General features: G+C 50.7%; 5 protein-coding genes and 1 pseudogene across 11 annotated transcripts; 4 read left to right on the top strand and 2 right to left on the bottom strand.

Annotated features, from left to right (window-relative positions):
• Window positions 1–986: 986 nt before the first annotated feature.
• On the bottom strand, window positions 987–1875 carry LOC112900299 (MLP-like protein 423). The gene is made up of 2 exons (XM_025969113.1): window positions 1591–1875; window positions 987–1505 (listed from the first exon to the last, which is right to left on the bottom strand). The coding sequence occupies exons 1-2, from the start codon at window positions 1769–1771 to the stop codon at window positions 1225–1227; spliced, it is 462 nt and encodes a 153-aa protein (XP_025824898.1). The 5' UTR covers window positions 1772–1875; the 3' UTR covers window positions 987–1224.
• Window positions 1876–4277: 2402 nt separating this feature from the next.
• On the top strand, window positions 4278–8477 carry LOC112901697. Of its 5 annotated transcripts, none has more exons than XM_025970661.1 (3): window positions 4278–4990; window positions 5314–5604; window positions 8136–8477. In XM_025970661.1, the coding sequence occupies exons 1-2, from the start codon at window positions 4356–4358 to the stop codon at window positions 5582–5584; spliced, it is 906 nt and encodes a 301-aa protein (XP_025826446.1). In that variant the 5' UTR covers window positions 4278–4355; the 3' UTR covers window positions 5585–5604; window positions 8136–8477. The 5 variants fall into 5 exon arrangements, with proteins under 5 accessions (XP_025826446.1, XP_025826445.1, XP_025826443.1 ...); XM_025970660.1 differs by lacking the exon at window positions 8136–8477 and adding an exon at window positions 7580–7724; XM_025970658.1 differs by lacking the exon at window positions 8136–8477 and adding an exon at window positions 6575–6737.
• Window positions 8478–12531: 4054 nt separating this feature from the next.
• Window positions 12532–13462, top strand: LOC112901354 (snakin-2-like). The gene is made up of 3 exons (XM_025970250.1): window positions 12532–12711; window positions 12796–12871; window positions 12968–13462. The coding sequence occupies exons 1-3, from the start codon at window positions 12637–12639 to the stop codon at window positions 13153–13155; spliced, it is 339 nt and encodes a 112-aa protein (XP_025826035.1). The 5' UTR covers window positions 12532–12636; the 3' UTR covers window positions 13156–13462.
• Window positions 13463–16505: 3043 nt separating this feature from the next.
• On the top strand, window positions 16506–17939 carry LOC112900095 (peroxidase 31-like). The gene has a single exon (XM_025968830.1). It carries the CDS (start codon window positions 16802–16804, stop codon window positions 17801–17803), a length of 1002 nt encoding a protein of 333 aa, XP_025824615.1. The 5' UTR covers window positions 16506–16801; the 3' UTR covers window positions 17804–17939.
• A 1159-nt stretch (window positions 17940–19098) lies between these two features.
• On the bottom strand, window positions 19099–21377 carry LOC112901223. 3 transcript variants are annotated; one of them, XM_025970082.1, is made up of 4 exons: window positions 20997–21377; window positions 20715–20909; window positions 19402–19778; window positions 19099–19327 (listed from the first exon to the last, which is right to left on the bottom strand). In XM_025970082.1, exons 1-4 carry the CDS (start codon window positions 21187–21189, stop codon window positions 19187–19189), a joined length of 906 nt encoding a protein of 301 aa, XP_025825867.1. In that variant the 5' UTR covers window positions 21190–21377; the 3' UTR covers window positions 19099–19186. The 3 variants fall into 3 exon arrangements, with proteins under 3 accessions (XP_025825867.1, XP_025825868.1, XP_025825869.1); XM_025970083.1 differs by having other exon boundaries at window positions 19099–19324; XM_025970084.1 differs by having other exon boundaries at window positions 19099–19582; window positions 19677–19778.
• On the top strand, window positions 21319–24641 carry LOC112900733 (annotated as a pseudogene).
• Window positions 24642–24894: the final 253 nt, after the last annotated feature.

Raw genomic sequence — 24894 nt, 5'->3', positions numbered from 1 at the left:
GTTAAAACCGTTTCCAAGTATCGCTTCTCTATATTCCTCAACTCCATGGACCCTGAAAGGCTGAAACTTTGTGAGGCTACTCCAGCGGTCCAGCCACTGCCGCCGTGCCAAGCCTCGCCCCTGTCCCTACGTCGCTATGATGCGCTGAGAGCAGAGAGCTGCGTGCCATCCATGAACACCGTCTGCAACGGACTGATGGTAATTGCGGCCATGCCGGCGCTGTATTCTACGGAGTACAGAGTACTACCCTGACTTCAAATCACATTGCTGCCGCTGCCGTGACGACTGAGTCACAATGATGAGTACCAACCCTAGGAGGATCGAGACCATAACACTTGCCGGTGGCCACAAGCAGATGCAGCGCGTGACGCTGAAAGCAGTACAGGCGGTGGGAGACATACTAGCTTGAATCCTTCGTCTGACAAAGTACCTGGTGGATGATAATACCGTCTGGTGGTCCACCGCGGCCTTGCCCGTGCGGCGGCTCCTCGGCCACGGCCAGCGGCGCGTGTGCGCGTTGGCATCCCCGGTGGCCGTGGTGGTCTTGCGCTCGTGCACGCCCGCTCTCTGCGCGTCGCGGCTCGGTGGCGCGGTGCGGTAAGGCTCCGGCCCGGTCTTCGCGTGTAGGAGTACGCGCCAGTGCGCGCGCCCCGGTGGTGGCTGGGTCTGCTGCACGCGCGGCCGTGGGGCGCAGTGTTTCTGTGGTGACCACGCGCTGCGCGCTGCGTGCCCTTGTCGCGGTGACCGCGCTCTGTCCGCGTTCCTAGCGTTCGGCGGTGTCCTCTACTCCTCTTTTGGCCCAGTGCCTAGGCCTCTTCTCTGTGCGATATCTTCTCCGTGTATAACAATCAGTTCTTGCAACATAATCTGGAAGACCTAGAGAAATGGTCTCGCGTTCCAACTCTGTTAAGGCCAGAAAGTCTGAAGCAGCTGATGATAGCATCGAGTGCACAATAAAGTCTGAAGCAACTGATGATAGCATCGAGTGCACAATGAACACGAACAGCTTTATTGACTGGGACTAATTGCAACCTGCAGAGTGCAGACGCACATGATCGCTGCAGCAACATCAACCGGAGACAGTTCAAGGACACGACCCGCCGTAGCTACCACACCAACTCGAACACGGACTCGGACACCACCACCAGCGACATGCACTAGCGTGCTAAACGACTGAATGCGACCGATCGCCGATGCCTCAGCGGGTGGACGACCCCCCGCCGCCTAGTTCTTGAGGAGGTAGTCGTCGAGGTCGTGGAACGTCTTGGTGGCGGTCTCCTTGATGACGTCAGGGTCGGGCACCTGGTCGTTGGCCTTGTCGAACTCCATGGACCAGTTGACGACGGCGCCGGCCTCGCCCTCCTTGGCGGGGGACACCTTGAGCGTGATCTTGAAGTTCTTGTAGAAGTTCACCAGCTCGCCGTCCACCACGCTGTACGCCACCACCTTGTTCTCGTCGTCCGCCAGCTCCAGCTTCTCCTTGGCGAACGTCAGCATCGGCACCCCTGCACCAGCAGCAACATCCCGTCGGCGGCAGGCCTGGAGATCGACACGCACGTCGGAGCTAGGCGTTACGCGATATATACGCACCCTCGGTGTACTTGAGGAGGCGGACGGTGCCGGCAGACTTGCCGTCGCCCTCGACGGTCTCGATGCTCTCGTACTGCTGGGGGAAGATCTTGGGGAACAGCTCCGTGGAGTCGCGCAGCGCCGCCCACAGCTTGTCCGCCGGGGACTTCACCTCCACCACCAGCTCGGCCTTGGACGCCATCCTAGCTAGCTGGCTAGCACCTGAGCTCTGCCTACTCCCGTGCTACGAGCTGTGTAGTGTGGGTGGCGATGCTCTAGCTCGTGGCCTGGAGATTGGCGAGACCTCGGCCCGGCCTTTATATAGAGCTGCTAGCCAACCGAGACACCAGCTCTGACCGTGACTGACTGCTGTTCTTCAGACTTCAGAGCAGCCGCTCGCTGCTACTGCTGCCGGCAATTGAAGGTTTTCCGGCGAGATCCAACCACCTTTCGCAGGCTCGAATTTATAGCGTCCGTCGGTGCAGATCCACGCCGTGCAGCGACTCTGGTTGCCGATTGATGACGGTAACATGCTCGGGCCGTGTTCTCGTTGAACTGCGAGACTTCTTTTTCAGAGGAAATTGAATGGTGAGACCGGCTGGCTGCAATGCAATGCACAGGTTGGATCGGAGTAATTGGAGGAATTCTTTGGTCCGGCCGGAAGAAAACATGGATGAGGCCGGACAGGAATTGAGTGATCTGGTTCGCAGTTGCCAAAAGGGCGCCGGTTTAATTGTTCGGTTTTTGGTTGAAACAGTAAAGCGTCTGCCATGGTTCAGGAGCAGCGGCAAAATTGTCCTCTGATCTGATCAGATCATCAGAATGCAGGGCTTATTCAGACGCGACAAAGGGACAGCGACGGGTGCCAAGCCAACTGCAACGGCGAGCCGTTCAGGGCGTGAGTTATGCGTCCGGCCAAGCCGGAAAAGGTTGTTGATGCAGATTCATTTTGTTGGCAGCTTCGGTGCTCGAGATGAGATTGGTCTGGTGGTCTGAACATCATCAACCGATCGATATGGTTTGTGAAGAGGAAACGTTCGGAGCAAAGAGAGAGGAGGGCCCTTCTGTCCAGCAGACAGGAGCACGAGGCAGCTGCTGACTCCTGGGTTGCTCGTGCTGCTTGCACGGCAGCGCCACGCATCTTCGTGCTCTGGTGTGGCGATTGTGCTGCATATTGCTTCTGCTTCCACAATGTTTTGTTCACGAAGTTATATTTTTTTCTTTTGCATCGCTGCATGTTAACTTATCTCTTTGTCTCAAACCTTACCATGTGACAAAAGGAATCGAGGGTGCGTCTGGCAGCGAAAGAGACATAGTAAGTGGTGTGCATCGACTGAGAGAATTAATATCACAGTCATTTATTTGGTTCATGAAGGGAATATCATATTAAGAGGGGGGGATTTAGACATCTGTTTGGTGTATGAGTTTTGAAATGGGAAATTGCATTATTATAAGTCATGATAAAAGGTAGATATGCATTCAACTTCCACTTGAAGCAAAAATTCGTCAAATTTTCACCCTACTTTGGAAGTGACTGGTGAGAGTTGACCCTTGAGAGTCTAAATTCTCATTTCCCATCCTACCAAAACTCACACTCCTAACAAATAAACAAGAGAGATTTAAGCCTCTATATAACACCCCTCCCTTGCACCAATTATCCCCAACCAAACACATGGTGAGGGATACTAAGAGGAAAGACAAATTAAAAAAAAGGATTGAGAGGGGATTCTTCTTTCCCTTTAGTCCGCCTCATAAAAATTCAAGTTGGAACCACAAATGTCATTGTGACATGCCATAGCTAGCTGTTGTAACAAGATTTATCAAGGGGTTCTATCCATCAACTGATCCCGGACACACATCATCACCATCTTCAACTTCTTGAATACATGCAACTTTTCACCCATTTTAATGCCGGTAATTTTTAGCCCACCTCGCCACACCATCGTCGGGCCACCCTTGATTGTCACCTCTCTATCACCTCGCATTTGGTCTGCCCATTGGGCTAGATGACCTTCTTTTGCCCTCCTGTAGACCCATTGGGAGAGGAGGCCCTCTTGGCAACTCCTAAACTAAAGCATCAACCCTAACGGCCCTCCCCGATCACAACAACAATATTCTAGTCTAACATTCCGAAACTCAATAGATGACATAAAGGAGGGCTGGCATGTGCTAAGAGGAAGAACAGGTTTTATGATGGGGGTAGAGGTCATCCGAATAAAGTTGCGGATTTGACAACGTATATTAACTTCCGAGTTATGGACTCTAATCTCTCGAGTTCATGCATTTCCAATGGTGATTTCTATGTAGCTTCCCAATGCTTGTTAAGCGAGTAGACCCATTTAGCCCGCCGTGTTTTAATACCTTTTTAAAATTTAATTCAACAGTCCACCAAACCGTTATCACATTTCGACACTCAACATTTCTGATAAACTAATTCGATGTTTTACAAGTTTTGATTTATCAACTTACTTCCTGATGTAATTTGAGCCACCCATCTACTATGGCACAAAATTATGTAAGAAAATTTTTCACAAAAGTTGGCATGTGTGATTTCTCGTTCCAGTTTGGGCCAAAGACTATCGTTGCAGGCAACGTATAAAGAGCCCGGCCCAAAGTCTCATCTTTAGGCTAGCGGCACACACATGTCAGTCAGTCGCCCACAAGCCGTTTAAAAGGAAAAGTTTGACGTTTATCCACGTAAGCCGCTTAGGAAATCCAAAAGAAAAAATCGCCCCTCGAGTTCCCGGCCTGCCCCCTTCTGCTCCGCGCTGGCATCGGCATCCCCGATGGCGGCGTCGCCCGCCCTCCTCTCGCTAACTCCCGCCGTCTCCAGGCACGCCCACCTCCTCTTCTCCCGTTGCCCCACGCCGCGCCACATCCGGCTTGCACCTCCGGCCGCCGCCCCCTCCCCTGGCGGCAGCCCGGGCCCCGGCGTCTTCCTATCGCCGCGCGCGCTCTCGCAGCTCGACGAGCTCGCGGCCTTCCGCTACGAGCACGTCTTCCCGCACGGCCTCCTCACCGTGCGCGCCCTCACCCGCGGCCCCGAAGACGACGCCGTGGCCGAGGCGCTCGTCCGCCTCCTGGCCTCCTCGTTCTCCGAGACCGTCCGGTGGGCCCCGGCCCAGCGCTACGCGCAGCTCCTCACGTTCGTCATCCGCAGGTACCTCCACGAGCGCCGCGGGCTCGCGCCGCACGCCGCGGTGCTCGTGGGGTTCTACCGCCCCGCCGACGCGGCCGGCGCCACGGAGGATGACGTAGATGAGGGCAGCGAAGATGGGGCGGGTAAAGATGAAGGGGAGATGGCGTGCACGGCGGAGGTGTCGTTCGACGCGGTGGGCGCGCCCGGGGCCCCGCCCACGCCCACCCCGCCGCTCGACTTCCCGTACATCTGTAACATGACTGTGAAGACGGCATTGAGGAGGTAATTGATAGCATTACGATTTATAGTGCTCTTTACCGGGCAACCAATTTGCCTATTTCTTCTGGAAAATAAGTTTGATGCAAGAGTTGGCTGCAAATGGTGCTTCCTTGTTAGTTGTAACTTCTATAATGTGCTGTAAGAAATATCTTGTCACGCATGACGGAAGCAACAGAAGAAACCTTCTGGTGCATGACGCAGAATGTTTGTATGAGTTAGATAATATGTTGGTTGAAAAATGCCATATCAAGTTGTTTGTTCATCTATGTTTGTTTAATTTTGTCGATTGTAGTACTTTCTAAAGTCTGCCTTGTTTTTCCCCATAGGAGAGGAATCGGAAAACAACTTCTTAAGGCATGTGAGGATTTGGTCATCAAAATGGATGCAAAAAGACGTGTATATCTTCACTGTAGAATTATCGATCAAGTGCCATTCAACATGTACAGGAAATCTGGATATAACATTGTCGAGACTGACAGTATTTTGGTTTGGCTGAGCCTTCAAAAGCGGAAGTATTTGATGAGCAAGGAATTACCCCAAGCTTCAGTTGTTGAGTCTTCAACCAAAGACTTCGATGATAATATTTTGACACGCTAAACGTTCAACAGGATCAACAGGTACACATGAGGTTGAATTTTGTGTATAAATGTACGGTTCTGTTTGTCACATATTTTCACTGGTGTATAGCTTGAGAAAAATCAATTGTCATTCGTTAATTGGCTATCACAAAATTATTTAGTTAAAAATGAGTTGACAATGCTTGTAACGAATGTTGATTCAATAATATAGCCCATACGCTCACTAATCTCATGAGCATGAGTTCACAGTTTAATCGTTTGTAACATATCATGATTCGGTGTTATAGCCCATACAATCAGTGAGTGGAAGTTACTTCACTACATATGGATCGAATTGATGAAAAATTGAATAAGAGTAGGCTAAGTTTTTCATGTTTTCAGAAAATATACTACTCTGCTAATCAGATCATTAAATTATTTAAAAACTTCTGCTACATAACAGAAGGCTTGAGTTTGATGTAAGAAAAGAAATAGAAACCTGTCGTGACCTTTAATTGGCAAAAGGCCTCACTAACATTAGCGAGAAGACCTCCCAGCCGCTAAAAATTAGGCTTGGCTAGTTTAACATGCTAATGTACTTCGATTTGTCATTTTGCATCATTGATGATTCTGCAACTCTTTCCCATATTTCTTAAGCACAGAGAGTAATAGCTCGTTCCACGTATCTATCGGTCCTGGCAAACACCAATGGGAACAGTCACTGTAACCCCTCATCCACTTGTTATTCCAATGGATCCCTGGGTGTGCATCAGGTCTCATAGACATAGCTTCGGTAATATCTAGAATCTCTAGGTTCATCTGTCCCTTGTGTCTGCTTCCATTTTGTGCTCTGTTAGCTTCCTCAACCTGCGCGTTTCTTATTGCCCACTCAACTGTCCTGGTCATTGCTTCTCCTTTTTCCACTGGTTCAGTTCTATTGCAATATCCTCCAGAATTCCAGAAACCATTTTCAAAATGTGCTGGTGTTGCTGTTCTTACTAATGTTAACTGCAGTCCACATTCTTGGCAATTGGTCAAGTTACCAAGGGCCGTTCTAAGCGCCCTCTGAATAGCTGTAATGACATCAATGCTTGTGATGTTATCCTCCGAGCAGTATATGCATCCAATGAGTTTCCCACCTTCATAGAGATAATTCTTCCTGAAGAACCATCGGGAACTCGATATGACTAAAATATTGATCTCATGTAAGTTTGCAGCTAATCTTGCATCAAGTTTATCCAGGTGTATGTCATGCATTTCAACCTCTGTGCCATTGATCTCTCTTTCTGATGCTTCTACAAGAAATTTGGTCCACAGTGCCATGAGTGTAAAATTGTGGGATTTGAAGTGCCAAGTGACAAATTTATCTTTAGTGTCACTATAAACTTTGATTGGAGTTTCCACCTGCAGTGTTTTATAGGGTTTGAGTTAGATTCTCTTATCATAATTTCTGAATTTCACAACAACAGGAGATAAAGTTTGCTACAGATGTAAGGTAAATAAAGTAGAGTTCCTCTGAGAGTTCATTCGATATTTCTTTAGAAAAAAATTGTTCGATATAGATAGCCGATCATAAATTTTCTGCAGCATGAAGGTAAGGTAGCTTATCATGCCCACACTAAATCAATGACACCATGGGAGTTAATGTCATGTGATTTTAGGTTATCACATATGCAAAATCAGGCCTTGAGCCACTTTGGCCTATTAGTATCATCTGGATCGCTCAACTGTATGAATGTGGGCATGAGGATTTGTAAAGATCTGTAGATGTTAGGATTGCCTAATTGATATGATGGAACTGAATTTTCACCCAAATGGCTTTCTTGTGCTTGTTTCCTTAACGTTTCCTAGAAGAAGAGAGGCAAGGAAATCTGTAGCAAACTAGGAAACAGACTGGGGAAACTTTTTATTGAGGGTCCCACTGATAATGTTGTCCAAGAACATTGGGTCTATCATATATACTGTGCAAATCTGTCACTGGTAATAAGGGTACATGTTATATAAAAAACTAAAACATGTTATTAACATCTTGCAGAACTAAAACAAAGGTTACTCACCTGAGACAGTAAACAAAGTAGTGACTCCATCTGGTTCCGTCCAATTGAATCTGCAGCGAACGCCATTGTCTTCCCTCGGACAATATTCAAGAACAGCTGAGGCTCAAACCTTACCATGTCACAACCATGTGGCACCCACTTCCAGTTTACATAATCCATTTGCTTTCCATACTTTCCGCAGTTTTTTGAGTCTGGCATCGTTGGGCATGTAAAGTTGGTATAAATGGGGCCTCTGAAATCCCTGATCCATGAGCCATTGAACAGATTGCAAACTTTGTCTTCATAACCTAAAAAGCAGAGCAAAATTACCTCTTTTACAAAATTCTTTGGCAGAGACGCTGTTTGTGAAACTATAAGGAAACGCTAGTTATTGCCAACCTACTACATTTGATTATCATGCACTGGGTCGAATTTTGGAGGCAAAGGGATCTATTTTACTTTGTTTGTTCATGTTTTTTACCTGCGTTTTTATAATGTCTTGATTTTTTTTCTTTTTGCACATGCCCCATTTTCATCAACTAATCTGAGATGCAGAACATTACAAGGTCCAAATGCCTCTGGAACATTATATACAGATTATCTGGGCAAAAGAAGCCATTTGAATTTGCAGAGATAGCCAGGCTACATATGCTTTTGAAATCACAGGCATTGTAAGCATATTATCTAATCTTTGATAAATCTTAACTCGATGTACAATATTGAGCTGGGATCTCATGCCCAGCTATATCATATTGGAAACGAAGAAAGATCCAGTAAGCTTCAGAAAAAGAAAAGGAAAACGAAAGGGACACTTTTGCATGAAGAAGAAAGAGCAGATAAATATATGCTGGTCAGTAAAGAGCAGATAGATATATGTTGTTCAGTAGAGGCTTACCGATTTTCGTCTCCTGAGGAGAGATGTCTGTTGGCATAGGATAGTGGTAGAAAGTCGCAGGATGATGTGTTGAGAAGAGGAGGACGAATAACCCTGTTGTGAGTACCAGCGCTAGTGTGTTTCTTCCACCAGGAAATACATGGGTGGATGTTCTGATGTGGCTTCGTCCATGGAGATTTGATAGAGATGGGCTTTCCTTGTCCATGGCCATGGTTAAGGGCTAAGGTCCTAGCCTCTAAGTTGCATCATGGTAAAGAAGTCGCTATCTTATTGTAGGTTCTAAACTTGCTGGAGACGTCGGTGATTCTCGACAAATGTGCATTTCTTCATTTATTTTATTTGTTCATGGTAAATAATTCATTGCAAACTTGCTGGGACTCGGAGCCATTGATGCCCCTGGAAACTGTGTCTGCATAGACAAATGTGCATTTCTTCGTTAATTTTCTTCTGTGTCCAAAAATATAATCACTTATAAGTTTGTTCTAAATCAAAATATTCCAAGTTTTATCAATTTTATAAAGAAAACAATTAACATATACCACATCAAAGAATTAAATTGTAAAAGTATATTTTATAATATATCTAATATGGTACTCATCTGATGTCATAAATATTATTATTCATTCTATAAACTTGGTCAAACCTATTATTGTTTGACATAGGAGAAAGTAAGGCAAATATTTACATTTTTTTAAAGCTAAAATATTTACATTTTGTGATGGAAGGGATCCGAGTACATGGTATAGTTTGTCTACCTCCTTTTTATTTTCTCCCTAGAATCAAGGGAGCGGGATGTTTACACCAACTTCAATGGTTACAATAGTTAAACTGTGGACCAGTAGGAATCATTAATCAGATTATTTGGTACTCCTATTTTATTCATTGATGTTTTCAATCTAGGACAGCAAAATCAAAGCGCTGGCTCAGTATAAGTTTCACTTAAAAAGTTAAACTGAGAGTGCATAAGAGCACAGAGTACTCGGTGCCTGCACTAGCTGCTTTCATCAAACCATGACAAACACTACGTTCTGTTTTCCTTCTTCAATGACTAGCTCTCCGTTCTGTTTTTCTTCAGTGCTTGCACTAGCTGGATGCTGGAACCTGGGTGACCCGGGCTAGATGCCCTTGTTTGACAACATCTGCTCAAACTCCTATGCTTTAAGATAGTAGTCAAGTAGCGGTGTAGCATTAGATTTCTTGATTGTCGCAATACTATATGAAATTGCAAGTGTCACACTTGCCCTGTTTCTTCGCTAGATGCCCTTGTCTGATTCAAAAAAAAAAAAGATTGGTCAGACATACGTGTCCCAGAAATTTCCCGCAGATGGGACCAATGACTTCGCAAGGGCGTACGGACCCCGGCCCCGGCTGAGCAATACTCCTATTGCGCAGAACTAATACTCATTCATGGCCTGATCACAGATTACTGTATCTCGAGAATGCAAACACAGACCGGCTTGTGGTCACATCATTGGCACCGGAGCGTGCGGCATGGAGGCGGGGCAACGTTCGAGTTTCCGGCGTGGCCAGACGCGCCGTCGCCGTTGTGTCTGTGAGCCCGCCATGATGATACGGTACTAGTAATAGGTACCTGATACCCGAAACCCGGCGGGTTTTTACTCTATTAGAGTACGGGTACGGACTAATATCTATATATGTGGATTTTTTAATGGGTGATAATCTGTATCCAGCGGGTACGCGGGTGTACCCAGTGGTCACGGGTATAGGATCGTAGCATCCGAACCCGCAAACCCACAGGTTTTTTAAACCCGACATAATATAATTATGGTCCTACAACTTTATTTTGAAACTTTGATATCTAATGTAGTAGTGAACTAGTGGTGCCATGCTAGGGATGGTGGACAGTAACTGGATATTAATCTAGCTATAAACTTGTGATGTCTGATGTGATCAATGGTGTTATGATTTGTGAAACACTCTATCAGTCTTATGGTTGATGATGTTTATCATGTATTATTGCCTCCGTTTTATGTATGTGTCTATTGGCTGATATATCTGAGTGGTTGAGTACTTAACAGATTGGCGGGCACGGGTAGCCGGCGGGTACCCGCCACCCGTGCGGGTACGGATTTGGGACATAATCTGTACCCAGTAGCGGATATGGGTTTCTTAGCGGGTGTATTTTATCCTGACAGGCACGTGTATGGGCAAACAATAGCCAGCGAACGCGTGCCCGATGCCATCTCTATTGGTACATGCATGTAATAAAAGACAAGGTTGATAATGCTTGCAAATTCAAAATTAAAACTAAATCATAGATCCTAAATTCTGCATCTAAATTAAAGTTTGACTGCACCGTTATATTTCTTAGGGCAAGGTCTTCAAAGCAACACCACATGTGTGTTTAGATACTATTTCTTAAGAACAAATGCTTGAACATCAGAAATAAATGATTGTTTCCTATGAATAAATAAATAAACATGTTGCATAAAATAATACTTCCTAATGCAACTCTCGCTTCCCAAGAAGTCAAATAATTTTAAGTTTGATCAAATTTATATAAAAATTCACTAACATTTATATCTTCAAATAGATTTCGTATGAAAATATATTACATGATTAATCTAATGATACATATTCTGTAATCTAAATGTTAATACTATTTTGTATAAATTTGGTCAACTTTAAAATTATTTGACTCATCGAGAAGCGAGAGTTGTATTCTTTTAGGGACGGAGGGAGTAGTATATTATGAACCAAATATTAAATATCATGAATATTTGGTTGTATAGAACAAACAATAAAAAGTGATTATATGAATAAATAATTATATATGATGAATAAAATGTTGATAATCAGGAATACATTATTGTAAAAACAAATAAAATATGAAATATTAGAATCAAATGATTGTATCCAATGAGGATATTCAACATGAGGAACAAATGGTAACCGGGGATAGAAAAGGCTGAAAAGGGGACAGAAATTGCTGGAGATGCCGAACAATTTCTGGTTGGGTTAGACTTGGACCCAGGATGACAATGTTGGCCCATCATAATACAAGGTCAGAGGCAGACGAAAAATGAGCATTCCCGGCCCATCTCTCTCTGGATGGCCCGTTACAGCGCAAACGACGACAGGGGCGCCTGACACTGGGCCCGTCTCCGGCCCCTAAAGATTCCCTCTTTCCACGGGCCACCGGGACCGGTTCTTTGGCACGACCGCATGAGCAGCTAGCTCTAGCTGTTCCCGCTCGAGCCTGCTGTGGACCTGACCCTGAACCTGATCCGACAAAGCCTAGCGACGCGTGGGGAGCTCGTTGGCAGAGCAGGCACCGGGCGGCTCGCTCGCCCACAGGCCACACGACAGCGGGCCGGGGCAGCGCCGAGTGCAGCGCACGCCCTCGGTGGTGGACTGCAGCTCAGCGTCGCAGCGCAAAGCCTACCCACCCCCACCCTCACGGGTCACGCACGGCCTTGCCTAGCCTGACGCCGTGCCGTGCACCGCGCCACCGTGCGTGTGCAAAAGGCCCCAGCGCGGCGCACAGGTCCAACCGTACTGCGGGTGCAGTGGCATTTAAGATCATTTTCGTCGACTACAGTTACAGCATCGTACAGAGGCAGGGAGGCGCCGCACCGGATTGAAGAAGCGGCCGCTCGTCTCAAGACCATCGGGAGAAAAATGGTTCCCGAGTCACGACCCCGAGCAAGCAATGCCATGTGCTTTCCTTGGTGGATTTTTTTTTGGATATATACGAGACGATTTTGAGCCGTCTTTCTTTAAAATCTCTGCAAATTTCATGTTGCTGAGCAAGGGTGTGGCGCCCCGTGATGGGGACAAAGCCCATTTACTCCGCTGTATCAACTGACGCCGGTACTACGTGTCAAGGCGATTGGATGAGGCGTCGCCGGACAAAGCCCATTTACCTGCGCCCTACCCCGGCGCCAACCTGGCGCATTGACCCGCGACCGTGGTCAGTGGACAGTGGTCACACACCCTGACGCGCCCCGTCACGGCATCATCACCTCCACAGCAGCGGCATGCCAGCACACTACACTCCCACAGTCCCACCTCCACTCCGCGTCTACTTAACCATCACTACTGACCAGCCCCGCCAAGCCGCCAAGAAGCAACAGGCTGGAACTGGAAGCCTCTCCACAGCTCTCAAGAAAGCTCTAGTCCAGGCTCCGGCCGGCGTCGATGGCGCCCAGCAAGCTCGCGGTGGCCGTCGCCTTGGTGGCGACTCTCCTCCTGCTCAGCAACAGCAACAGCAAGGTAACCAAATGGATTCAGCTCAAGCATGCATTCTTGCTCCCCTCGCTGGTTTTGCTCTGAGCTCTCCGGGCGTATCTTGGCCAGGCTGCTCCGGGCGGCGGCTACCCGCCGGCGCCTCCCGTCGGGCCTCCGCCGCACCAGATCGTCGACCCCGCCAAAGGTACGCACGCGCCGCTGGCGCACAGTCCTCTCTGCGTTCACGCTGCTTGTTTGTTCTTGGCGTCGCTTCACTCCTGTAACATTTCTATGGTCACAGACTGCGGGGGCGCCTGCGACGTGCGGTGCGGCGCGCAATCGCACAAGAACCGGTGCGCCCGGGCGTGCCTCAAGTGCTGCAGCGTCTGCCGCTGCGTGCCGGCGGGCACGGCCGGCAACCAGGAGACCTGCGGCAAGTGCTACACGGACTGGACCACGCACGGCAACAGGACCAACAAGTGCCCGTGAGAGGCGGCGCACGGCCGGCGGCTGGGGGATGGCCGGCCGGTGCGGCGTGTTCGGTGTTCCCCGGCCGAGAGCAGCCAGAGAGAGGTTGCCGCCGGCGCACTGCTGGCAATCTGGCACCGTGTTTTGTACTGTTTAGATGTAGTCCGTGTGTTCCGTTGTTTCTTTGTTGGGTTCTTTCTGATGTTGATGGGTTGTCTGGTTGTGACTCTGCGTTCCTGTGTAAAAAAGAAAACAGAGTGCGAGGCGTTTCTCTAGCTGTAAAATCCATCTGGGTTGGTTCCATGCACCATTTTTATATTTTGTGTGGTAGTTTACCTGTCTTACTTCTCTTTATTGTTCTGCAAATACCTAGTTCTGCAATGCCAAAGACAGTGTCCTCGCGCGGATTATAATTTTCATACTTGATAAGATTGCGTCTGTAACATTTTACAACGTGCAGGCTTTTTTCTAGTCCATACAATACACTCAATACCTGAACTGGTCCTTGCAGAACTGCTGTGTTAGCACTGTTGGTGTGAATTACTAGCTGTTTGGGCTCCTTGAGGGAGTAAAATCCCAGTTGTCCCAGCAGTAAAACCCTGTTGGCTGCTGCTGCATGCTCGTGAACTCCACCGTCCTGTAGCGCAGCAGCAGCACAGCAGGGTTACCAGAAGTCCAGAACGATGACGATAGTTTATTACTGGAGTAGTGACCAACTGATTTTTTCAAAGAAAAAAAAATAGTGACCAACTGCTGCAGACGCATACGCCAAGCTGTCAAGTGAGATTACGAGAAGCTCCGCCGTGTCTTTTCTTTTCAGAGACAAGGAACATGCACGTAGGTGCGGAAAAATCATGGTGACCAACTCCAGTAAAAGGCATGCGCCGAGGTGCCGGCTCCGTCCGCTCTACCGTCACTGTAGCGGCGCAGCAACCTCCGTCGCCTTGCTCGAGCCGCGCATATCGGCGTGTCCACGGGCCACGGGACACTCGTGGAGATCAGGCTGGCCTGGCACGCCTGGGTACGTACAGCAGGTGCCAGGTGCAGCGCCACCTACCATGCGTGTAAAACAAGCAGTGGCTCATCACTGCGTTTGCACGCAGAGGTTCCGTTTATTTGGTCGTTGGCATGGGGCATTCGAGCTGCCGGTGTCACACGTGGACACGTACGGGCACACGGCGCGGGACGGGAGGGAGGTAGATCCTGAACTCCAAAAGCCCACACGTGTCCGACTTTTTGGGCTCCAAGGCCGAGTTCAAGCCGGATGTCATCAGCCCACAAGCCCGCTGCCGCTCTCCCAAACGGTCCAGCAGCGGGCGAACTGCCCGCGTCGGGCCGCTCAAACGACGACGCGGAACGGCCCTTCACCTCTCCTCGTCCCCGTGCGCGCCCGTGAGGACCAGGAGGTCTGATCCGCCCACGGGCGCAGTTTGGACCCGCGTCTTCGGTGTCCGTGCCATGGCCCGTTAGTTTTTCCTTTTGCCGTTCGGCCGCGTCGCTTCGGCACACCCCAGCCCAGTCCAGAAACACGAGCCCAGAAATCGCTCGTTAATTTTTTTTCCCTGAACCTGCCGCTCGTTAGCTTTGGGCCTGTTTAGATCATTTTGCAAAAATGCAAAAAACCTGTAAACGCAAAGATGTCAAAGAAATCTTACTAATTTGAAGTACTAAATAAAATCTATTTACAAAACTTTTTGCATGGATGGCTTGTAAATCGCGAGACGAATCTAATGAGCCTACTTAATCCATGTTTTTGCAACAGTGATGCTACAGTAACCATCCGCTAATTATTGCTTAATCATGGATTAATTAGCATTATTAGATTCGTCTCGTGATTTACAACCCATCTATGCAAAAAGTTTTGTAAATAGAATTCATTTAGTACTTCAAATTAGTAAGATTCCTTTGATCTAAACAGGCGCTTTGTGTGCTGACTCTGCCAGCCGCGCGTGATGTGCGTACGCACGGGGTTCCGTCAGCTTCCGCTGGTCCCCTGCCAACTTCACCGTCCCGTCGCGTACCGCAATGCGTAGCGTAGGCCTATCCTGCCTGTGGATGTGCGTGCCATGCACCGCCGGCTCGTCGTCGTCGCGAGCTGTGCGTGTATCTATCACCTGCTGGCGGCGTGAGGCGCCCCCCAGCTGCGCAAGGACCGCGACCGATGCGCCCCCCGGCCGGCGGCCCCTCGTCCGCGCATTGTCAGAACCACGCGGATAACGGTAGTGGCATCACGACCAGCAGCCATACTCCAGCGCAGGCGACGTCGCTGTCCAGTTCTTCTCGTCTCGTGGTTGCCATCCCTGGCGCGGCAGGGCTATGGCTCCACGGAAGGCGACTAGGCGAGGTGCTAACGGTATTGGAAACCCAGCTGTAATCTAGCAGGAACGGAGTGGGACGGGCCGCTACGGTTGCGGCCGGAGATGCTTCTGGGTGGACGAAAGCGAGCGCGCGCGTCGTAGTGCGCGCACTATCCGCCGGCGCCGCGTGTCTCGCCGGAAAGATGCGGCGCGGCGGCCGCCCGCTGGTTCCCGCATGCATTTTGCACCGGCCGGTGCTAGATAGCGGGCTAGTGGCTACTGCTGAACTCTTCTTTCTTGCTGCAAACTGCGAAATGGTGCCAAGCGGAGGACCGGCTCCTCCTCGCCTGGTGCGACACACTGACACTACAAGGTATCGTAACAACAGCCTAGCTGCCTTGGTGTCGTAACGGCGAAGGGACCGAGTGCTCGCTGACTGACACGCAGACAAAAACTCGCACGCAGAGATGGCCGCTTTGGACGGGAGCTCCCGAGATAAACCTCCAAGCCATGGTCATGGTCCTCGCTTTCAGTTGGCGTGCTTTCCGCTGGGGGCATGTGCGTGCGCACAGGGCGCCTCCCTCCCGTGCGCGGTGCGACCGGCTGCCGCGGGCCCGCGGCTCGGATGCCTATGGCGCCCGGGCAAAAAGATGTAGCGCGACGTGTGGCCACGGGACACGGTTGGTGCCTTGGAGCCGCGCCGCTTTATTGCTGCCACGGCCCCGGTCCCCTGCTGGTCCTCACGACGATTGGCACGACAGGGGAATTCGGTTCTGCACTAGTGCACTACAGAAAAAGTCCGCTACTGATGCTACCCTGTCGATGCCGTTGCGCTGATGCTGATGCCGGAAATACTCGCCGGGTAAAATTCAGGTAAACTTGCCAAGGCAGTAGGAGAGCGTGTAGACGTGTCAGGCCCTGCGCTTTGCGTCGTCTTTGGGGACGATCTGATGCTCAGATCAGGCGCGGTCCCGCCCCGGATTTTTTAACGTGGATCACAGTGCCAACCAGCATTATCTAGTAATCTAGTAGGACAGTATCTACCGCCGCTGGAGAAAACAAAGGTGAAAACCCAAGACATCCGTCCGCCCCGTCGTCCTGCTCCGCCCGCCTCGAGCTTGCAAACCACCACCGCGTTCCGCCTCCGCACCGCACTCCCCTCCCCCCTTAAACCCCGCCATCAATTCGCTCGCCACTACACCCCAACCCCTCACTCTCTCTCCTTCCACCTCACACTCTCCTCTCCTTCTCTCTCTACCACCTTTTCCCATCCACCGCTCTCTCTCTCTCTCTCTCTGAATCGAGCCAAGAGCACCGTCATCTCTCACCGCCGCCGCCGTTACTCTCTCTATCTCCCTTATCTTTCCGCCATGGGCGCGCCGCTCCGGCGCCGCCTCCTGCTGTCCCTCGCGTTCCTTGCCGCCGCCGCCTGCGCGGCGTCGGCGTCGGCGGCCCCGAGGCTGTCGCCCAACTACTACCGCCAGAGCTGCCCGCGCGTGGAGCGGATCGTGTCGGACGTCATCGCGGCCAAGCAGCGCGCGAACCCGTCCACGGCGGCGGGCACGCTGCGGCTCTTCTTCCACGACTGCTTCGTCAACGGCTGCGACGCCTCGGTGCTCGTCTCGCCGCTCTCCTCCGACGCGTCCCCGGAGCGCGCCGCGGAGATCAACCTCTCCCTCCCGGGGGACGCCTTCGACGCCGTGGACCGCGCCAAGGCGGCGCTCGAGGCCGCCTGCCCCGGCGTGGTCTCCTGCGCCGACATCCTGGCCCTCGCGGCGCGGGACCTCGTGGGCATCCTGGGCGGGCCGCGGTTCCCCGTCGCGCTCGGCCGGCGCGACGCCCGCCGCTCCGACGCCCGCGACGTCGAGGGGAACCTGCCCCGCACCAACATGTCGGCGCGCGCCATGGTGCGGCTTTTCGCGGGCAAGGGCCTCACGCCCCGGGAGATGGTGGCGCTGGCCGGCGCCCACACCGTGGGCTTCTCCCACTGCGGCGAGTTCGCGCACCGCATCTACGGCTACCGCGGCGCCGGCGGGCACGACCCGCGGCTGAGCCCGGAGTTCGCGCGCGCGCTGCAGCGCTCCTGCGCGGGGTACCGGAGCGACCCCACGGTCTCCATCTTCAACGACATCGTGACGCCCCGGGACTTCGACGAGGCCTACTACAAGAACCTGCCCCGCGGGCTGGGGCTGCTCGCCTCCGACGCCGCGCTGTGGGAGTACCCGCCCACCCGGGTGTTCGCGGAGCGGTACGCCGGCAACCGCACCGCCTTCTTCGAGGACTTCGCCGCCGCGATGCAGAGGCTCGGCGCCGTCGGCGTCAAGACCGGGCGCCAGGGCGTCGTCAGGCGCCGCTGCGACGCGCTCGACTGAGAGCTAGCGGACTTGTTGCGCATTCCGTCGGTGGGTTCGAATTCGATAGGATAGGATTCGATCGGGGAAGGAGGAGCTGTTCCCTGAACATGAAAGTTGTGATGAACATTGTGGGGCGTTCGAATTGTGATGAACACTGTGGAGCGTTCGAGTTCTTAACAGGGTGATGAACTAAAGGCAAAGCTAATTCCGAATTTCATAGAGATTGGGTGTCATTTTGAGTTTTGAGTGCAGTACAGATTGGGTGTCATTTTGAGAGCGGCTTGCGATTGTAGAAATTTCCCAATCCAGCGGTGATGTTCTTCGTTTGTTGGTGCTGCACCGTAGGTGTTTTCAGTGCATCATCTCGTTGTCGCTGATGGCAATTTCCCGTGCATCGTTGTCTCGTTGCATCCTTTCTGCCGTCGTCCATGATCGATCTGCCAAAGGCTGGAGAGACGTCCACGTCGATTAACACAATTCTCCAGCCGGTTAACAGTAACTCCTCGTTGACAAGGTCCCAGGTCAGGAAATCAACGTGTCCGTCATAGCTGAGCAGCATCTCAAGCCACGCTGAAGGTCCAAGCAGAAACAAACGGCCTTCAGTAAGTTCAGCGAAGGGATGGCCATGGCCGCACCGCCATGTCGAAGTTGAGCTGCTGGTAGCAGCAGATGGGGAGTCGGCTGTCGGCACATGGAACTGAGAGGCGGCGCTGTTCCATTGGCTGCTACCGCCGTGCTCGTGAGCGGTTTCTGGACGACGCCTCTCCCTCCATGGACGACAGACACCATGGGACGCCCCTCTTAAAGTCGGCCAACCTGGCCGGCCGGTCGCTCTACCACGATCGCTGCCGACCGCCGTGGACAGGCGAGTCCGGCCGGTCCCTGCCGGGCAAAGCGTTTCACTGCGCTTCAATGCTGGGCCCTGAAGGGCACGCGACTGTATCTGCATCCGGGTCGGAGGAAATGACGCTGGCAAATGGCAATCAGCTTGGCTGGGACAGAAAGCATTCAAACAGGCCCTGCATCCACACTGCGATCTGTCAACTAGTCCTAGCTGCTGCTGCGGTTAGCGGGTAGCCCGAGCCGTTGCGTGATGATTAGCCCGAAACGGAACACAGGAGGGCCACTCGCATGGGGCGAGCTAACCACCAGGTCCATCCTGATAAACAGGAAGCAACACAGGAGAGATGGCAAACGACATCAGATCCGGCGCCTTCCATAGGCAAAGATGTCGCTGTGCCATCATCAGGTATTACTAGTTCAGAGATTACCGATTCAGAATAATAGCGGCATAACCGCATTCCTAACCATCATTAAAATACCAGTATACCACCTCACCTCGCAAATGCAGCACCAGTACTTGCAGCAACTAAACAGTAAACTAGCAGCAGTACAGCACAGCTAGCTAAGTCGCACTGTAAGAGAAAAGGGACCAATCGACGGTGAATTCCATCTTGCAGAAGCCGATATCGTGTCCGAGAGTTTTGCCCCCATGCCCTGAGGTGTGAAATCCACTCCACCCCGGAAAACTCTGCCGCCCTGCTGAGCCTTGACAGAAATTCTCAGCTTTTCGAAAGACACAACAGAAAAAACGCACCGTGAAAGCTTGATCTCACCGCCACAGATAGGAACATTCTCATCTTCAGAATCGAGCAGCACGAATTCCTCGTCGATGTCAGCAACGGCCGCGAAACGACCATGGAAACTATCTGGCCCTGGCCCAGAAATGACTTGCACACTGCTTGTAGCTTCCGTAGAGTAAACGATATGGCCGAGCTTGAAGTCCAGCGTGCTAGCCTGCTAGTGTAAGACTTCGTAATCAGAAGCGAAGTCAGTGGGCAATTAGAGAACATGGTGAGACTAGCAGCTAGCAGGCTTAATTCTTTGTCACCGGACTCAGTGGCGCCCCCCTCACATACAACAGAACCCCAAAGACCACAGGACCAGCGAACACAACACCACGCACGGGACCTGTCAGTACTAAATATGGATTCTGCATGCAACATCATTAGAAAAGTAAGTAAACTTAAGTGAAATACGAGGCACACATAGCAACAGGACACTGAAACGGCATAGTGAAAACAAAGTTCATAGCATAAATGATGCAAGGTGCATAGCACATATGATAGGAGACAAATGCTAGCTTAACTCATCAGCGAATAACAAAAGGAAATGGAACTTTTTAGTGCGCGTATCACCAAAACATGTTAAACCATGTTTATTTAGAATATCTGATTTCCCAACTTTGCAAACAACATTGAAACATTTCTCTAGCTAAAATGCAAAGGAAATTGACACGAAACTATCAAGTACAGTGCTGTCAATTCATTGCGGGGCACATGCAAAAAAGCTTAGAATTCATATGGTGACAGAGTCAGGAACAAATTGCAAATCACATGCAATCTTCCAAAGGGCTCCTATACCTGACGCCAGTCATGTACCCCCTATAGCATGAATCTCGTAAGTGTGAGAAGTAGCAAGTTCAAGCAATGTCTCAAATCAACAATTACTAGTCTCATAAGCGTGTGCTGATTTGAATTAGTGATTATAGTTGAGCCTGCTTTGTGCTATGCTACGAGATGTCCATCTATCTCTATGATCAAACCACATGAGTGAATTTTATGATATGCACACCTCATTTGCTCCTTCTCAATTGTTCGTTAGAGTTGTGTGCATGATTATTATGCAAGTAATAGGCATGGCAATTCCACCACACGGGAGTCATGGTGATTTCTACAAAGAATAACATTGCATCAGCCATCATTCTGCACTATTTTAAATCTAAATAAAGACAGTTGATAGAAGAATTAGATGACAAAACTGAGATTATTCATTGAAGAAACTCCATGCGTGCTTCCATGGTAACAATAACTGAGATAAAAGGTGCAGCGCAGGAAAAAAAGCATGGTGGTGAGGGTTTGGCAGTTACCCCTTTCGCGCTTGAAGATAATATTGCGGTTGTGATCTAATAAGTCACGTAGCGCAACCATACCAAACACATCGAGCGGCCACTGTAAACCTCCTGTTAGTTCTGCGACCTTGACAGAAAACACCTGCAGAGTATCGCTCTTACGACCACCATATGGCGCAGGATTAACTGTATACCGCTTGCAAGGGATAGATGCTGCATCGAGTTGTAGGAGATTCCGAATGAGTAAGGATAGTAATTAACATGTAGGTCGAGAACGAGAGTAATTAACGAGTCACTCACTGTTGTCTTCGAAGCGACCATAGCGATTCAGATAGAGCACGTTCCACCTTTCTTCAAACAACCTTGCTTGATAGGCGTAAGGGTCTGTTAGCTCCTCTGGATCCCGATGAAGCTCTTCCTCATCCATCTTCCTCCTATACTCCTCATACCTCTTCAACTGCTTCCGTAACTTTTCCTCCTTCGAGTTCCCCATCGCCGAACCCACCTTCGCGGCGTGCGTGGCCTTCCTTCGTGTTGCCCATCGCCGAATCCACCTTCGTGGCGTGGCCTGGATTGATCGCTGACCACGTGCGCGAGCACTGGATTGATCGCGACGAGGGCAATGGTGATTGGAAATTTGGAAGGGAACGAACGGCCTGCTGTGCGCTGACGAAGAGGGGCAGAGAGGACAGAGGGAGGGGAGCGGCGTCGGGTGCCAGCGAGCACGGGCAGGAGGTAAAATGGAAGGAAACGGGCCGAATGGGCCTATCACGGAAGAAAAGAAAAACGTACGGCCCATGAGTTGGGATATTTGAGCCCAATAGCCGACAGTAGCAGTAGTAAGCACTAAGCATAACAATATAGACTAGGCTATTCTTGTTCATTGATCTAGTTTTGATCCTGCCACATGTACATCACTTGAGATTGAAGGGGCATCAATGTAGACTAGATATTATATTATGAAGTATGAAATGATTCGAGTTACAACAAGTGCCGAACTAAAGCGACAAGAACCAAAGTAATTAGCGTGGCAAGTCAACTCACTGTTCTCATCGAAGCTACCATAGTCTTTCAGATAGATGTCATCCCACCTCTTTCTGAACAACCTAGCTTTCAAAGGCGTTAGGGTCGTCTTCTAGCTTCTCGGGGTCCCAATTACGTTCTTCCTCCTCGTCCTTCTTCCTCTTCCACCGCGTCGTGTTGCTCCAAGAAAAGGAGAACTGTTTCCCACTGCCTTGTGTTTTGTTGGTGCCCTGTAATATCGTTTCGTTTGCTATGCTTGTTGAATGTTGATCGGCGAACTGTTGAACTGCTGCATTGCTCGCTTACAATAAAGTTCAGACTCGCATAATATCCCTGGCTGCCTGCAGTCCTGCCAGTGAAATCATGCTGCAGAAGCAGAACATCTTCGTGTGCTTTCGCTATGCTCTTTCTTGTTGAAACTGGATTTACTAATTACTACCTACCGTGTGTTCATCGAAGCAACGGAGACTGCAAGTCAAGAAGCACTGGACCGCCCTGCACCAACAGATTGAATGGAAAAAAGGCGAAGCGCTGGGACCGATTTCAATGAAACATGTTGCCTCGACGCCTGGATCCATGAATGTATGACTGGGTGTTTCATAGAGCTGGTTCTTGGTCTGCATTGACAGGTGGCGAGAGGATCAGAGCAGAGTAGCTTTCTCCTTTACTCGGAGCTTCAGTTAGGCTGTTCATGTCGCAGGTTGAGGATGGAGGACAGGCCATTCCGCCATTATGATGATGAGAGCAGTCCGCAGGAAGGCGGCTCGCTGCTCGCCTCCCATGGCTTCTTGCCGTCGTCTCCTTCTCCTGTGTCCACGGTGGCGTCAGACTCGCCGTCAGAGCGGTTCCCCCAGTCCCTACCCTTTGAAGGCGGTGGCGGTGGCGATGGCTCGGCCGGGACAACAGTTGGGCGGTGCCGGAAGGAGCTACGCTTGATGCCGACGCCGATGTCGCGATTGATGAGGGGTGGTGGCGTGGCGATGGGGTCTCTGGCAGCAGCGGGGCTTCATCGTCGATTCGTCGTCGTGGCGCCGTCTCTGTTCGCGAAACGGCCATACCGCGATCTGAAGTGCGGAATTGGGGTTATAATGCAAAATAACGGTTATGTAGTCTACAAAATGATTCCATCTAAATTAGGAGGTATATTGTAAAAATCCGGATCGACCGTTTACAGATATACCCCTATTTTGGATCGCGACTATTAACCGTGATCCAAATTAGGGTGTATATTGCAAAGTGTCCCTCTAAAATTTACAAAATCAGCCCTCTTCTTTGGTAATGCGCAGGTCGTTCTCCCCTGCTCCCGGCGTCCGGCAATCCGCCGCCACCCGCGGCCTCCGTGCAGCGCAAGCTCAAGATCCAACCCATCCACCTCCGTGAATCGAATCCTAGGGCCAGATTTTCGCTCTACGGTCCAAATGAAAGGAGGTTCGCCGGTTCTTCCGCCAAAGCTTTGGACACCGGAAGCGTGCTGATTCACCGGCTCCGACGTACGGGGACATTGCCGGTCCTCCTGCAGAACGATATGGATGGGGCTGTCCTCCGATTCCGTCGTGCCGGAGGGGATTGGATAGGAAGCAGAAGAAAGGAGCTGCCATGGCAGCCGGTAGGTGCGGCCTTCCGACGGTCGTGCTCCGTTCCAATGCCTGTAGCCTTTGGACGCGTCCACTAGCTAACCAAGTAACCAGGACGACGAGTAGGCGAAGGGGCACCAGGGCACGACGGCGGTGGCCGGTGGACGGATCGGGGCATCTGCTGCCCGTCCGTGGCTTCGATTTTGGTCCACAGTTGAGCTCCAATATCTTGAAGGCGCGCGGCGGAGTGCAGGACTCCTACGCTAAGAACTAGCGTGCAGTTCCGAGGACGCGACCGCGAGCTTGTCGCCTGGGCAGGACCAGCTTGTACGAGATCCTCGGCCGCGACGGCGGAGGACAGCAGTAGAATTAAGAATCTGCAGTAGATCCCAGGCACCGGTGAACCCCCCTCCAGCGTGGCGGCGTGGGAAGCTGGTCACAGCCGGCAAACTGGGAGAGCGAGGGCGAGGCTGCGGAATGACCTTGTATCTGCTAGTATTACGAAACTAATTAAACGAAAGTTGCTTCAGTCTAAAAAACAAGTGTGTTAAAACCTGTTTTATTCCTAGAACATGCATAGCTTCAGTATGGAATCACTTTAGTGACTGAAGTCTGAAGATGTCATCACAATTCACAAATACAGCCTAGAGCACATATATAACCGCATTGAACTTGTGCTATCACGCTGTTCATTTCGTTTGGCACTTGTTTGCATTGTGATCAGGGAAGGAACACAGGAACTGTGAACTGCACTGGGCAGCCAACTGGTTACAGGCTCCTTCCTGGTTCAAACTGCCTGACGTTGGCTCTGGCACTCTGCCCAAGGCGAAATTTCCGAGGAGAGCTGGGTTCTTGTCTTCTTGAAGCACAATCTCTGGGTCACCCAATATGCCTGCCGTTGGCTCTGCCCGAGCGACAAAATGTTCCCTGGAGGGGAGTTTCCCAGCCAGAATCCTGGAATCCACGAGGGTTTGGCTACATGGGTTCAGGAGGATAGGCCTCTGGAGGAAAGCAACATTGTTCCTTGGTACTTCCTTCATGACAGACCATCATCTTGAACGACGTTACTCTGAAACTGGAACCGTTCATGCAGCTTAAATGTTGCAAAATCTTATAAACTGTGTTCTGCATCTGCAGGTACGTGTTCAGCATCCCAAGGCTGGAAGACCGCCCGGTCATGCCGGTAGAGCGCATCGGCCTCATGCTCATGGCATCGGCTTTTGAGCCTGTCAGCATTTCTGTCACTGGCAGTGAACCAACGGACCTCCCAGCTCGTTGGGATGCCGATTTCAAGAAAGCCGAGTCGCCCAAGGCCATCCAGAACGGCAGTCTCATCTCGAAGCTGTGAGCTTCGCTGTTCCTCCAAATGTCAACCGGCCTGCTGCTGCTCCAACTACTAGTTTATCGTATTGCTCCAGTAAAAAGAACATTGTTCCACCGTCTTGTGGTTTTGTTAGTGCCATATAATATCATTATGTTTGCTATGCTTTGTTGAATGTTGATGGGCGAGCTGTTGCACAATATGTCGCATACAATAAAGTTTGGAGTTGCACAATATTCCTGGATGCCTGCAGCCCTGCGTGCACCAACGAAATCATGAT

The sequence above is a fragment of the Panicum hallii genome, chromosome 7, assembly GCF_002211085.1.
Source record: "Panicum hallii strain FIL2 chromosome 7, PHallii_v3.1, whole genome shotgun sequence".
NCBI lineage: Eukaryota > Viridiplantae > Streptophyta > Magnoliopsida > Poales > Poaceae > Panicum > Panicum hallii.
The sequence above is the reverse complement of the archived record's forward strand: the minus strand, read 5'-3'. Positions and strand labels throughout refer to the sequence as shown.

Excerpts from the sequence above, each read along its gene's own strand:
- LOC112900299 (XM_025969113.1), bottom strand. The coding sequence starts at position 1,771 with ATGGCGTCCAAGGCCGAGCTGGTGGTGGAGGTGAAGTCCCCGGCGGAC. Across the intron at positions 1,506-1,590 it reads CCTCCTCAAGTACACCGAGG|GGGTGCCGATGCTGACGTTC; the intron begins GTGCGTATATAT and ends CTGCTGGTGCAG.
- LOC112901697 (XM_025970661.1), top strand. The coding sequence starts at position 4,356 with ATGGCGGCGTCGCCCGCCCTCCTCTCGCTAACTCCCGCCGTCTCCAGG. Across the intron at positions 4,991-5,313 it reads GTGAAGACGGCATTGAGGAG|GAGAGGAATCGGAAAACAAC; the intron begins GTAATTGATAGC and ends TTTTCCCCATAG.
- LOC112901354 (XM_025970250.1), top strand. The coding sequence starts at position 12,637 with ATGGCGCCCAGCAAGCTCGCGGTGGCCGTCGCCTTGGTGGCGACTCTC. Across the intron at positions 12,712-12,795 it reads TCAGCAACAGCAACAGCAAG|GCTGCTCCGGGCGGCGGCTA; the intron begins GTAACCAAATGG and ends TATCTTGGCCAG. Across the intron at positions 12,872-12,967 it reads GATCGTCGACCCCGCCAAAG|ACTGCGGGGGCGCCTGCGAC; the intron begins GTACGCACGCGC and ends CTATGGTCACAG.
- LOC112900095 (XM_025968830.1), top strand. The coding sequence starts at position 16,802 with ATGGGCGCGCCGCTCCGGCGCCGCCTCCTGCTGTCCCTCGCGTTCCTT.
- LOC112901223 (XM_025970082.1), bottom strand. The coding sequence starts at position 21,189 with ATGGGGAACTCGAAGGAGGAAAAGTTACGGAAGCAGTTGAAGAGGTAT. Across the intron at positions 20,910-20,996 it reads TGGTCGCTTCGAAGACAACA|CATCTATCCCTTGCAAGCGG; the intron begins GTGAGTGACTCG and ends AACTCGATGCAG. Across the intron at positions 19,328-19,401 it reads GAATGTTCCTATCTGTGGCG|CAGGGCGGCAGAGTTTTCCG; the intron begins GTGAGATCAAGC and ends GTCAAGGCTCAG.